General features: G+C 46.2%; 1 protein-coding gene across 2 annotated transcripts in view; it reads right to left on the bottom strand.

Annotated features, from left to right (window-relative positions):
* The window catches only part of RNF207 (ring finger protein 207), a gene marked incomplete at its 5' end in the record, with an annotated part of 137,641 nt that overhangs the window by 97,192 nt on the left and 25,736 nt on the right, over positions 1 to 14,713 (bottom strand). For both annotated transcript variants that reach the window (XM_082273313.1, XM_082273314.1), the window contains 2 exons: positions 942 to 1,023; positions 2,006 to 2,150. In XM_082273313.1, the coding sequence (XP_082129439.1) occupies positions 942 to 1,023; positions 2,006 to 2,150 (227 nt within the window). The remainder of the gene's footprint in view (positions 1 to 941; positions 1,024 to 2,005; positions 2,151 to 14,713) is intronic.

Below are 14,713 nucleotides of genomic sequence, written 5' to 3'. Positions count from 1 at the left end.
GCATGTCCTGCCTGCCTGCTCCCTGCTGGGCATGGGCGGAGCGCTCTGTGATCAGCGAGTCCATGAGACTCGGCTAATCACAGATTGGAGTAAGGGGCCGATCCCGGCCCTTTATCATGTGATCAGCTGTCAGCCAATGACAGCTGATCACGTGATGTAAACAGAAGCTGGCAATGGGATTTTTTTTTTCCCTTCATGCTGACAGAGAGGAGAAACAAAAGCAGATTACCAGCTTGTGTAAGTGGGACATCGGTTCCGCACACGGACATCCATTGCTGCTAAGCAGTGCCCACCAGTGCCTATCAGTACTGCCAAGCAGTGTCCACCCGTACCACCTATCAATGCCTACCAGTGCCAATTATCAGTGCTGCCAATCAGTGGCCATCAGTGCTTCATCATCAGTGCTACCTATCAGTGTCACTTACAATTGCCTATCAGTGCCCGTCAGTGCGACCTATTAGTCCCCCTCAGTGCCACCTATCAGTGCCCATCAGTGCTACCTATCAGTGCCTCCTTATCAGTGCCAACTTGTGCAGCCTCCTCAGTGCCAACCAGTGCCGCCTATCAGTGGCCATCAGTGCAGCCTTTCAGTGCCCATCAGTGCCTTCTGATCAGTGCCCATCAATGCCACCTATTAGTGCAGCCTATTATCTGTTTGCAAATTTTTTTTATAACAAACTATGAATATTATTGGTATTTTTGTTTGTTTAGCAAAAAATATAAAACTCAGCAGTGATTAAATACCACCAAAAGAAATCTCTATTTGTGTGAAAGAAATGATAAAACATTTCATATGGGTACAGGGTAGCATGACCGCGCAATTGTCATTCAAAGTGTGACAGCGCTGAAAGCTGAAAATTGGCCTGGGCAGGAAGGGGGTGAAAGTGCCCGGTAAGCAAGTGGTTAAGAACTGGAGGAATAACATGGAAGCCATCACTCACACTTGCATGTCACGGAAACAGTTGATGCACAACATTGACTTCTTCTCTGTAGAAAACATGATATAGGGTTCCTCATGTAAAGCTGAAAATATATAAGACAGCAATGTAAAATAATATATCTATATCCATTTATTGGTAAATCAGTGCAGAGCACACCAATAGATCAACTCCAACCAAAATGTTCATCGCAGATTACCAGTCCTTACATGCTGCATTAGTTTCCTTTATTTTCAGGCTTATACCCCTATTTTCACCTGGTGATCCTGCCACTAACACACTTCCTATATGTACCTGGGTGACAACAATCACTCATCATATTGTATGAAGGAGAAGTAAGGAGAAGTGATTTTACCTCCTCCTCCTCCCCTCTATAACCCAGGAGGGAGGTGTTCTGTAGCATACAGAGAAAGTGGGGAACAATGTTAACTCCCCCGGGCCCTGCAGACACTAATCTGTGTTTCCTTATTGCCCTGTTATAGCAGTGATTTTTAGCAGTGTCATGTAATTTATCTCCAGTCTCCAACAACTCTCACAGCATGTTCACAGTCTCTGGCAGTTTCCTGTAGTATTTCTGCAGTCTGACCATCTTGCAGTCTCTGAGTATCTCTTAAATCAAGCTGCGGTCTCTGACTATCTCCCATACCATGTCTGCAGTCTCTGCCCGTCTCTTGTATCATGTCTGCAGTCTATGACCCAATCTTGTATTATGTCTGCAGTCTCTGACCATCTCTTGTATCATGTCTGCAGTCTCTGACCATCTCTTGTATCATGTCTACAGTCTCTGACAACCTCCTGTATTATGTCTCTGATCATCTCTTGTAACATATCTGCAGTCTCTGACCATCTCCTGTATCTAGTGGATTTTATCCAACAGGTTAATTGAACAGAAGTGGATTAGTAGATTGACTTCTGTTTATTTGCACTGGTCATTCACATGGATCGATATTCGGCTGAACAGGTCTAATTGAAATCCAGTGGCCACCTTACCTCACCATCCCATAAGAAGCAAACCTTCTATACAACGAAAAAACGATTTAGATCTTCTGTGATGAGATGAAACTTACGGCACTTCTTATGGATGTCCTTGGCACGTTTAGCCAGAGTCACGATCTCATGGCGGGAGAACATTTTGGCTTTATGTGTCTCCTCTCGGCATTTAACACACAGAGGCTGGTTGCAGGTATTACAATAATACATAATGTCCCCATCCTAGAATAAGAAATACAAAAAGGGAAAGAATGAGGAAAGAGGTGTGAGGGAACAGTGTGACAATTGGGGGGGTGGGGGTATTACTAGAAGTGCCTTGTCTCTATATAAATGTCATGATGAGGTCAAAAGGTGGCTGATGGTGTCCCTACATGGATGGGACTGATGGAACAGGTCACATACAAACAGGTGCATCTCATAAAATTAGAATATCATCAAAAAGTTTATTTATTTCAGTAATTAAATCCAAAAAGTGAAACATATTTTTTCTATAGATGCGTTACACAGAGTGATATATTTCAAGCATTTCTTTCTTTTATTTTGATGATTATGGCTTACAGCTAGTGACATCCAAAGATTCAGTATCTCAGAAAATTAGAATATAGATACACCTCGTTGAACGACTTACCTGTTTTACGATCGTTCGGACTTACGACCGCCTCTCCTGACCCGCGCAGGACGTCATGTCATCACTGCATCAGCCTAGTTCTCACTCCCGGCCTGCTATTTTACAGGTATGTACTGTACTGTACTCGGTTCTCCTCAATACCACTTCCAGCGTTCTTTGTACTGTTATGGCTTTACAGTATATACAGTAATGTAATGTGTGCTTGTACTGTAAAGGTATTGCCCACACCATGCCAGAAAAGAGAAAAAGTGTGTGTGCACCTGCAGAAAGTGCTCTGAAAAAAAGAAAATCTATTCATCTTGGTATGAACATGAAGATCATTAAGGACTATGAGGCTGGAAAGAAAGTTAAAGAAATAGCAAGTGAATTGGAACTTGCACATTCTACCATTTCAACAATTCTATAGGATAAGGATAGAGTGAAAGAGGCAGTAAAAGCATTGACAGGATATCAAGCCATAATAACTCGGCAGCGGAAAGGCCTCATTCATGAAATGGAGAAATTGCTGGTGGTATGGATTGATAACCAAAAAGAAAAAAAGAATGCCAATGAGTCTTTTATTGATTCAAACCAAAGCACTCAGTATTTTTGACAGTTTGAAAGTGCACAAAGGAGAAGAATCGACTGAAACATTTACAGCAAGTCATGAATGGTTTCAAAGGTTTCGTGGAAGATTCAACCTCCACAATCGGAGTATCAGAGGTGAGGCTGCAAGTGCAGATGTGGAAGCAGCTGAAATATTTGTGGTTGAATTTGATAAAATCATCGAATCAGGTGGCTACTGTCCCGAGCAGATATTTAACGTGGATGAAACTGGACTTTTCTGGAAAAAAATGCCAGAAAGGTCCTACATACACAAAGAAGATAAAACAATGCCCGGTTTTAAGGCTTTTAAAGACAGGGTCACGTTGTTGTTGGGAGGAAATGTTGCTGGGTTCAAGTTAAAGCCTCTCCTCATTTATCGTTCACAGAACCCACGTGCGTTGAAGCAGGTTAGTAAGCACACACTGCCTGTTTATTATCGTGCAAATAAAGTATGGATGATACAGGCTTTATTTGATGACTGGTTCATCAATTATTTCATACCTTCTGTCAAGCATTATTATGTGCAAAAAGGTGTTCCCTTTAAAATGATCCTCCTGCTTGATAATGGCCCAGGCCACCCCCAGCATCTTGATGACCTACATCCAGATGTAAAGGTAGTGTATCTGCCTAAAAACACAACTGCTATCCTACAACCCATGGATCAGGGTGCAATAGCAACATTTAAGGCCAACTATTTGCACACCACCTTTTCCAAAGCTGTAGCAGAAACTGAAAATGATGAAGTTACCCTTCGTGATTTTTGGAAAGCTAACAACATTTTACACTGCATAAAAAACATTGCATCAGCTTGGGAGAAAGTAACAGAAAAGTGTATGCAGGGTATATGGAAAAACTGCTTAAAGCGTTTTGTAAACAATAGTGAAGGGTTTGATGAAACAGATGTTGAAGTTATAAATGAAAAAAGTGTTCAAACCTTCTAACATGCTAACAAGAAAAAGAAAAGGAGGAAACAATGGAAGAAGTACAAAAGAAGTTCACAGTCAGGGGGTTAGCTGGCGTGTTCTCAAAAGTAAATGCAGCTTTATTACAGTTAGAAGAGATGGACCCAAATGTTGAAAGGTTCTCTAAAGTGGAACGGCAGATGAAGGAGCTTATGTGATGTTATCCTGAAATTTATGACGAAAAAAAGAAAATGACAAAGCAAAGCACCTGAACAGAATTCTTCTTGCAAGCTACCCCTACCAGTTCTATCATTTCCTTGTCATCTTCTCCCTTATCTACCACTCCTGATAGCCCTGCTGGTAACTCAAACGATGTCACTGATGACCCTGCTGGTAACTCCAATAATGACACTCATAACCCTGCTGGTAATTTTAATAATGACACTGATGACCCTGCTGGTAACTCAAATGATGACACTGATGACCCTGATGGTAACTCCAATGATGACACTGATGTCCCTGCTGGTAACTCAAATGATGACACTGATGACCCTGCTGGTAACTCAAATGATGACACTGATGACCCTGATGGTAACTCCAATGATGACACTGATGTCCCTGCTGGTAACTCAAATGATGACACTGATGACCCTGCTGGTAACTCCAATGATGACACTGATGACCCTGCTGGTAACTCCAATGATGACACTTATGACCCTGCTGGTAATTTCAATGATGACACTCATAACCCTGCTAGTAACTCCAATGATGACACTGATGACCCTGCTAGTAACTCCAATGATGACACTGATGACCCTGCTGGTGACTCCAATGATGACACTGATGACCCTGCTGGTAATTTCAATGATGACACTGATGACCCTGCTGGTAACTCCAATGATGACACTGATGACCCTGCTGGTAACTCCAATGATGACACTGATGACCCTGCTGGTAACTCCAATGATGTCACTGATGACCCTGCTGGTAATTTCAATGATGACACTGATGACCCTGCTGGTAACTCCAATGATGTCACTGATGACCCTGCTGGTAACTCCAATGATGACAAAGATGACCCTGCTGGTAACTCCAATGATGACACTGTCGACCCTGCTGGTAATTTCAATGATGACACTGATGACCCTGAAGCACTATTAGGCTAGGTTTCCACTAGTGCGGCTACGAAGTCGTGCTACTTCTAGCACGACTTCGTAGCAAAAGTAAACCGCGGCTTCAGTTAGACTTGTCCCTCATATATAGAGGGAAGTCGCGCTCAAAAGTAGTACACGATTTACTTTTGAGGTCGCGGCAACTGAAGCCGCGGCAGTGGAAACGTACCCCATTGAAAACAATGGGCTTTGACTTGCTGTGCGACTTGACATGTGTCAAGTCGCACCGCAAGTCGCACTAGTGGAAACCGAGCCTTACCCTTTGAAGGATTTGATGACTAAAATGTTACTCTAAATGTCTACTGTACAGTATACGTTTACATTTTTGGACACTGTACATCATTATATCCTGTACAATACAGTAATGTACAGGATTTTTATTGTTTATATTTTTGTTTTGTACTTATGCAAATAAAACAACTTTATTGAGTTGGAGTTTTGTGTTCAGACCTTTTTTTCCCAGAATACAGTACAGTACAGTAGTTAAGAATGCTTAAAATATTGATTACTTGTGACTCCTCGTTTAACGAACAATTTCTTTTTACCAATCTGGTCACTTGAACGGAACCTGGTCGTTAAGTGAGGAGTATCTGTATTACATAAGACCAATAAAAAAAAAATGGATTTTTGTCTTACTGTAAAATCCTTTTCTCTGATGTTCATTGATGGACACAGCTTCATATCTTCATTGACCGTTGGGTTACACTGCTCTTCCTAGAAGTAGGACACTAGGTGGAAAAGGGTTAACAAAAGTTAAGACTTTGACCACGCCCATGGGCAGTCCCAGGTGGTATACTCCCACTTCCTGCTCTAGGACGTCAGTTTTGTAACAAGCAGTGTCAGAACAATACATAACCCAACTCTACAGAAGGGTGGATGCTGTTTCCGTCAATGAACATCAGAGAAAAGGATTTTACAGTAAGATAAAAATCCAGTTTTCTCTTTCGTTCATTGACGGACTGCCAAGGTTTTACCTTGCCTTCCTGTTGGCAGCCATCTTGGACATGTGCAGACTGCTGTCTCTTATAAACTCTGTTTGCATCATCACTTGTCTGCTGCCTGGGCGTCGCTCAGTGATGATGTTGCACACCTGACTATATATCTCCCCTGATGGCTTTCAGACCTTGCCCTTGCGTTTGTGCTCCAGGGTGCATCATTGTTAGCAGTCCTCTGGTCTCTGTGGTTTCTCCGTGCATGACTTGGCTGTCGACCTTCCTGGCTCTGGATTCCGCATCGGCAGACGACCCCGCATCAGATGACCTTGCATCGGTTGACGACCCAGCTTCGGCAGACTACTCGCTTCTGCACTCTATCTCGGCTTGGATGACTACCCGCTTCCAAACTTGACCCCATCTGTTCTTCATTTTGCTCCTCTCTCTTGCTGTGGGATTTTTATTGTTACAATAATAAATCGCTTTATTTTACTTGCATCTTCGTGTGGTCTGGTTTCCTGACACAGCTTCATATCTTCATTGACCGTTGGGATGTCCCAAAGCAGTGTCATCATGAGGGGTGGGCACACAGCAAACTGTTAACAAAAAAACGCCTAACAGAAAAAAAAAATAGCCAACCAGGATATAGGGAGCCCAACCAGGAACAACTGGGGTTTACCACCCGGAAAAAAAAAAAAAAACACACCCTCAAGAGGCCGCAGCCTCTACAACAGCGACCTGCTAAATTTTGCGGCCGAAAGCAACATCCGCAGATGCCAGGAGGTCCACCTTGTAAACGTATGCACAGACGACCAGGTGGCCACCTTGCACACCTGGACCACCGATGCCCGATGAAGAAACCCCAGGAGGCACTTAGCGCCCTTGTACAATGCACCTTGACAGAGAAAGGAGGGACTTGACCCTTAATGGAATAGGCCTGCACCACCGTCTGCCTGATTCACCTGGAAATAGTTGCAGCAGATGCAGCCTTCCCCCTACGGGATCCATCCGTAAGTACAAATAAGGAATCAGATTTAAGAATTGTTTCAGTCGCCGTCAGGTACACCCTGATGGCATGAACCACATCCAAGGAATGTAAGGCAATCTCTTTTGGATGTTTTGGCTTAGGACACAGCGAAGGCAACACAATGTGCTCATTCAAATGGATGCCCGAGACGACTTTAGGAAGAAATGACTGACAGGGACAAAGAACCACCTTGTCCCTGTGAACCACCAGATAAGGTGACTGACAGGACAACGCAGCCAATTCAGAAACCCTGCGTTCTGAAGTAATGGCCACCAAGAAGGCCACCTTCTGTGGGAGTCAATAAAGGAATCTTGCAAATATTCCCAAAAGGAGCTTTTTGAAGAACAGATAACACCAAATTAAGATCACAGGGGGGCACTGGAGACCTTACAGGAGGGGCCATATGGTGAACTCCTTGCACAAAAGTGTGAACAAAGAAATTCGAGGCTAACGGGTGTTGGTATAAAATTGCCAAATGCAGAAATCTGAGACAACAGATCTTCTCTGAGAGGGAGCCGCCAAGGAGCGTTGGCGACCAGTCTTGCCAACCACATGTACCAAGATCGACGAGGCCAGTTCGGAGCCACCAGGATCACTGGAATCCCCTCTGCCTTGATCCTATGCAGGAGTCTTGGCAGGAGCTGTAACGGAGGGAAGGCATAAATTAGACGACACTGACCCCAGGGGGCCACCAGAGCGTCTGCTGCGTCTGCCAAGGGGTCTCGAGACCTTGCTACGAACCTTCCTGTTGGGACAAGAAGCCTGTAGATCCACATCAGCAGTCCCCACCCGGAGGCACAATTATTGAAACACCCCTGGATGGAGAGACCATTCGCCTGGACTCAGAGCCTGCCTGCTGAGGTAATCCGCCTAACAATTGTCCACTGCTGGAATGTGCACAACAAAGAGGGCTGGAACATGTTGTTCTGCCCATCTCAGAATACCAGCCACTTCTTTGGCCGCAAGGTCACTCCTTGTGCCCCCTTGATGATTGACATATGCCAAGGACGTGGCGTTAGCTGATAGAATCCTTACGGGTCACCCTTGTAGACGATCTGTCCACTGGGACAGAGAAAGTCTGATTGCCTGGATTTCCAGGATGTTGATCGGCAGAGCGAACTCGTCGCGAGTCCAAACCCCCTGGGCCGTGCAGATCACTGTCCGGTATAAGGGAAGGAAGGATTTTCCTGGTCTTTCTTGGATTCTGTGCCTCTCCACTCTTACTCCAGACTCTGGGACCTTGATTTCCAATGAAATGCAAAATTGAAATGCAAAATTTTCCACAGTCAGTGATGATTTGGGGAGCCATGTCATCTGCTGGTGTTGGTCCACTAAACCCCATAGAGAATCTGTGGGGTATTGTCAAGAGGAAGCTGAGACACCAGACCCAACAATGCAGTGCCACAGGATGATCGCCTCCATGCCACACCACATTGATGCAGTAATTCATGCAAAAGGAGTCCCGACCAAGTATTGAGTGCATCCTATACTGTACATGGACAGACTTTTCAGTAAGCCAACATTTCTGTATTAAAAATCCCTTTTTTAATTGTTCTTTTGTAATATTCAAATTTTTTGAGATACGGAATTTTGGGGTGTCACTGGCTGTAAGCCATAATCATCAAAATTAAAAGAAAGAAATGCATGCAATATATGACTCTGTGTGTAACGCACCAATAAAATATACGAGTTTCATTTTTTTAATTGAATTACTGAAATAAATTAACTTTTTTGATGAAATTTCAAATTTTATGAGATGCACCTGTACATGAAGTTTGGTTCCTTTTGTTTCTGTTTGCTGGAGGCAGTCCCCATTTTGAGGGGTTTGTCCCTGGAACCCCTATCCAACTGTGCAGGTCCCAAATCAATATGAGTCCTGTAACGGATCTTTGTACCCCAGCTGGGCACATCCGCAGAAACTGTGTCTCCTGTCCTCCAAACGCACCCACAGCCTGCAGAGAAGCCATATCCAGCCCTTAAACCCTCAATCACGAGACAATCCACACAGGTGTTGAGGGTTAACCATGCAGAGCTTAAACTGTTTATTACATTCCAAGACAACAGTTTTACATACAGTTAGGGAAACTCCCCTTAGCCTTTCCACAGAAGGGGGGAAGGGAACCAACCAATGAGAACTGAACATTTGTACATTTGAAACAAGCAGTCTTAATACACACCCCCTGCGGAGAGATGTCTCCAACTCAGACCATTGTCTGCCATGAATCCACACACTTAGACACAGAAACAGGAGGGGGGGGGGGGGTATGGGTTGTAACATTACATTATATTAACTCAATGCCATGAGTCAGTTGTTCAGAGGATGAATAAAGGGAAAATAAAATGCAATGTCCCAACTCATAAGAAAATGACACAAAGGGGTTTACAATCCAGGGACAGGGTGATCCGTCACCCATAGTGACGGCTAGTACCGTCACATCTCTTCCCCCCAAAGGTAGACTAATCCAGGTACTAGACCTCCAACTGGTCTGTGCCTGAATTAGTCGGGTAACAAATCCCAAAAAGAGTCAATGTCTGTTTGCCTGGATAATTCGTCGGCGTTGCTTCCCAGGGCAGTAGTGGATGGTAAAGTCAAAAGGCTGCAGCGCCAAACTCCAGTAGCTTCTGGCCCATAATCTGTCGGTAGGAGGCTTGCGCACAGTCCCCTCCAAAACACACAGTGACAGTGGGTTCTGTCACATTTCTCCCCTTTTAAAAACAGGCTAACGAGGTTCCTGACCCTCAACTGGTCTGGACCTGCGTTAGTCACAAACTTCCACCCCAGGCAACCAGGAAAAGTAAAAGAACGACTCTGGCGCTGGGGAGCAACACGGCACATAGGGTCTCCCATGAATAAAAACAGCCGCTGCAGAGTGGGAACAGCTGTCTGCACTCCTCTGATCCAGGGCAGGGTTGCAGATATTGGGGGGAGCTGAATAATTCTCTGCCCTGATGCCAGCGCTTCCGCTGGTAGGGAATGTAGGCTGGTAGGGCTATGCATTTGGGGAGAAAAAGGTACTTGCTTTTCTCCTGGTGTAGTTACGAGCCGCTGAGAAGGTATCTTGCAGGGACTGTCTCCCGGATTCTTCATCTCTGGTTCTGATGCTGGGCAGAGACCATCAGCGCTCTGTCCTGTAGCCAGCGCTTCTGCTGGGGGGATGAACATTGGGGTAGTGTCCAATTGCTGGGGAGGGAGAATTGCTTCCTCTACTCCCGGTGGGGATATCTGCTGTTGGGAAAACAGCTCACGCAGATCCTCTTTCAGACTCTCCGGATCCAACTCTTTTTCTGATGCTGGGCAGATGCCAGGGGCACTCTGCCCTGTAGCCAGCACTTCTGCTGGGGCGATAAACACTGGGGTAGTGTCCAAGTGCTGGGGAAACGGCTCACTGAGGTCACCCCTCGGACTCCCTGGATCTACCTCTGAGGGTGGGCAGAGGCCAGCGGCACTCTGCCCCGTAGCCAGCGCTTCTGCTGGGGGGATAAACACTGGGGTAGTGTCCAAGTGCTGGGGAAACGGCTCACTGAGGTCACCCCTCGGACTCCCTGGATCTACCTCTGAGGGTGGGCAGAGGCCAGCGGCACTCTGCCCCGTAGCCAGCGCTTCTGCTGGGGGGATAACCACTGGGGTAGTGTCCAAGTGCTGGGGAAACGGCTCACTGAGGTCACCCCTCGGACTCCCTGGATCTACCTCTGAGGGTGGGCAGAGGCCAGTGGCACTCTGCCCCGTAGCCAGCGCTTCTGCTGGGGGGATAAACACCGGGGTAGTGTCCAATTGTTGGGGAGGGAGAATTGCTTCCTCTACTCCCGGTGGGGGTATCTGCTGTTGGGAAAACAGCTCACGCAGATCCTCTCTCAGACTCTCCGGATCCAACTCTTTTTCTGATGCTGGGCAGATGCCAGGGGCACTCTGCCCTGTAGCCAATGCTTCTGCTGGGGCACCAGATGAGATACTCTGGACTTGCTGCTGATCACCATTTCCCAGCCTTCCAGCGCCTGTCTCAACTCCCCCTTCTGAGACCTTCATGCTATTAGCTTGTCTCGCTGCCTGGTGGACCTCCGGTGCGTTCCGGCATTCTAGCGCTCGCAGTGCCCTCTGTATCATCGCTGCTTCTTCCATTGCAGTTAGTACGGGAAAACGCAGGGTCACCCCTGGCCCCATTTGCTTCTCATCTTCGTGACTGTCTGCTATTTCTCTCGGACAGTCCCAGGCAACGGGAGCCATGCCAGGCTGCTGATCACCGTCAAACAGCCGCTTGTAGGCAATCTCGAGCTCCCATTCCTGCTCAACCAGGAACTCCAATTCCTCCAGGTCACACGCCTCGTCGGGGAGGTCCAGCACCTCATCTCGGAAATCCAGAATGTGTTCCAGCCGCCACTCCTCATCGCTCCCAAAGTCTGGGTCTCCGTACATTTTTTGATGGAGCAGCCCCACGCCGCCATAGCCAACGCCTTCTGTTGGGCTGCCATCTGCTGTACCTGGCCACAGTTGAGCCGCGAACCACCAGAGGGCTCTGTAGCTGGCGTCCAGCCTCATTTCCTCCTGGACCAATCTTCCGAGCTCCGTCTTCCCTTCATCTCGCGGTCGTTCCCTCAGGAACACCTCTCGCGCACGGTACTGCTTCCGGTACATCTCTGTGGAGGAGGGAAGGATCTTCCCCTGATGGTGCCGCTCGTGGCTTAGCGCCTCATGCCAGAGTTGCCGGCGGATCACATCCTCCCAGCCGAGCCTGGTGTGCTCTGTCGCTGGTCCCCGATGTTGCTTCCGCATGCCTTGCAGCCTCCTCCCGAACTCCGCTCTCATGCTGGCTGGTCCCCGTATCACTCCTCGGCAGCTGCCCAGATCTTGAATCCTGGTGGTGGTTTGGATGTCCTGGACTGCAGGAGACATCCCACCGCTGCCAACCAATGTAACGGATCTTTGTACCCCAGCTGGGCACATCCGCCCAAACTGTGTCTCCTGTCCTCCAAACGCACCCACAGCCTGCGGAGAAGCCATATCCAGCCCGTAACCCCTCAATCACGAGACAATCCACACAGGTGTTGAGGGTTAACCATCCAGAGCTTAAACTGTTTATTACATTCCAAGACAACAGTTTTACATACAGTTAGGGAAACTCCCCTTAGCCTTTCCACAGAAGGGGGGAAGGGAACCAACCAATGAGAACTGAACATTTGTACATTTGAAACAAGCAGTCTTAATACACACCCCCTGCGGAGAGATGTCTCCAACTCAGACCATTGTCTGCCATGAATCCACACACTTAGACACAGAAACAGGAGGGGGGGGGATGGGTTGTAACATTACATTACATTAACTCAATGCCATGAGTCAGTTGTTCAGAGGATGAATAAAGGGAAAATAAAATGCAATGTCCCAACTCATAAGAAAATGACACAAAGGGGTTTACAATCCAGGGACAGGGTGATCCGTCACCCATAGTGACGGCTAGTACCGTCACAAGTCCCATTTTGTTTGGAGCCTGTGGAGTGTGACTATTGGGTTGGAACCTGCTCAGTTGTAAAGTCTGTTAAAGAAATCAAAAGAGGCTGGTTCATCACTTTAAGATGATTACCTTGTATTTGCAAGTAGCTTCAGCAGAACCATATATTGGGGTGTTGCCTGCACAGTGCAAAGCCAAGTTATTGTTTCATAGGTTCAAAAGAGATGCATAAAGCTGAAGTCCAGGTATGGCATTTTTTTACATAAGTTAAATTAGTCAAGCTGCTGGACCAATGTAAGTATGTATGTGCCATGTGGTATCCCCATAGAACTTAGAAAAACCACTGTAGAGGACACTGCTACTATAGTAGTCTCCACTAGCTTCCGGGTCTCGTGCCGAGCATACTGCTGCACTCCTTGGTAACTTTATTGAAGTATTAAAATCACATCACAGGTATGACAGCAACATAAAAGGTAACGCGTGGGCTCATGGAGGCTAACCTAAAAGTAATCATGAGATGGTACATGGTGCCTGCTAGGCTGGCTGCCATTTACCCCTCCACGCCACCCACTTGCTTTCGTGATTGTACCCTGACGGGAACGGTCCTCCATATCTTCTGGGAATGCCCAAGGCTGCGGACGTTCTGGGGACGCATTTATGGTATGGTCAGGCGAATCACTGGTCTTGCGGTACATCCGTCTCCTTCGCATGCTTTTTTGGGTCAACGCATTCCTACAATTCCCAAACACACCCAGGCCCTCATTTTCTACATCTTCCTCGGTGCCAAAATGGCGATAGCCAGGCAGTGGAAAAAGCCTTCAGTTCCGTTGCAGCTGGCTAAGCGTAAGATTTCATGGATGATGGCACAGGAGAAGATTTATAGCATTCTTGACGACTCCAGAGTGAAATTCGAGCAGATCTGGGAACCCTGGGCGGCTTATGTTAACGTTACTGTTTAACCGGGTTCGGACCGCTGGAGCCTTCTACTCCCTCTTGCTCTTCCTCTCTTTCTTTCCTCTCTTCTCTTGATGCCTGTAGGTTTCCTTTCCTATCTATTCTGCCTTCTTCTCTTTCCTTTTCTTTTTTTCCTCTTGATTGCTCACATATGGTTTATGTTGTACTCATAGAGTTTGGTTGCTAACTTCGCTTGGTGGGGTCTCTTGGTTTAGGCCCGGAGCCCCTGCCAAATGTTTGGAATGGGTCTTTGATAACGATACTTTCTTATCCCTCTGCTCTTCTCTATGGTCGGGAATACGGGTCCATCTCTGATTTAGCGAGGGACTGGGATTTGCTTACCTATAACTGGTTCTCCTTTGGAGTCCTGGTGATTGGGATTCCACACGTTTCAATGATATTGGTTGGGTGCTCTTACCTCGAGGCACAGTATGTTCCCTTTCGGGGTGTCTCGAGGGTGGAGCTCTACCATTGGGGGTCGCCCCTGTTATCCGCTAGCTAGTGTCCCACTTTTTAGGCTTTTCTGGGTCAAGTATTGGTCCCACTTACCCTGACCTATTCCTGGATTTTATATACACGCATTGCTTGTTGCATACCCTCCCCATATTGCTGTACTTCATATTTCTACTACCGCATGTTGTATTTCAGTTTTCATTTCTGTACCATTCCAGTTACTATTTGTACTTGCTATTCTCGAATAAAAATTTATTGAAACAAAAAACGCGTTTTGCGCTACTAAAGTCAGTGCTTACTCAAACCTCATGTACACATACATTGCATGAAATATATATATATAAATATATATATGTATGATGCAAGTAAGCATGGTATGGCAATTAAGCAAATCTTAAATATGGCCATGCAAAACAACTATTTTTGGCATGATGGCCAATATTATAATCAAACCAGAGGTGTAGCCATGGGGGCTAAATATGCCCCCACGGTTGCAAACCTCTTTATGAGTAAATGGGAATCAGAAACTATTTTTAAGAAACCCCATACCCCTCTCAAGATGTATGTTAGATACATCGACGATATTTTTATAATATGGGAGGGGTCACATAATTCTTTTATGGATTTTATCTCTGAAATAAACAATAATGGGTATGGGATTGGTTTTACTGAAAGTTTTAGTACACAGGAA

The sequence above is a fragment of the Pelophylax lessonae genome (assembly GCF_965119305.1).
Source record: "Pelophylax lessonae genome assembly, chromosome: 12".
Taxonomy (NCBI): domain Eukaryota; kingdom Metazoa; phylum Chordata; class Amphibia; order Anura; family Ranidae; genus Pelophylax; species Pelophylax lessonae.
Note: the sequence above shows the minus strand (reverse complement) of the source record. Positions and strands in the feature narration are given on the sequence as shown.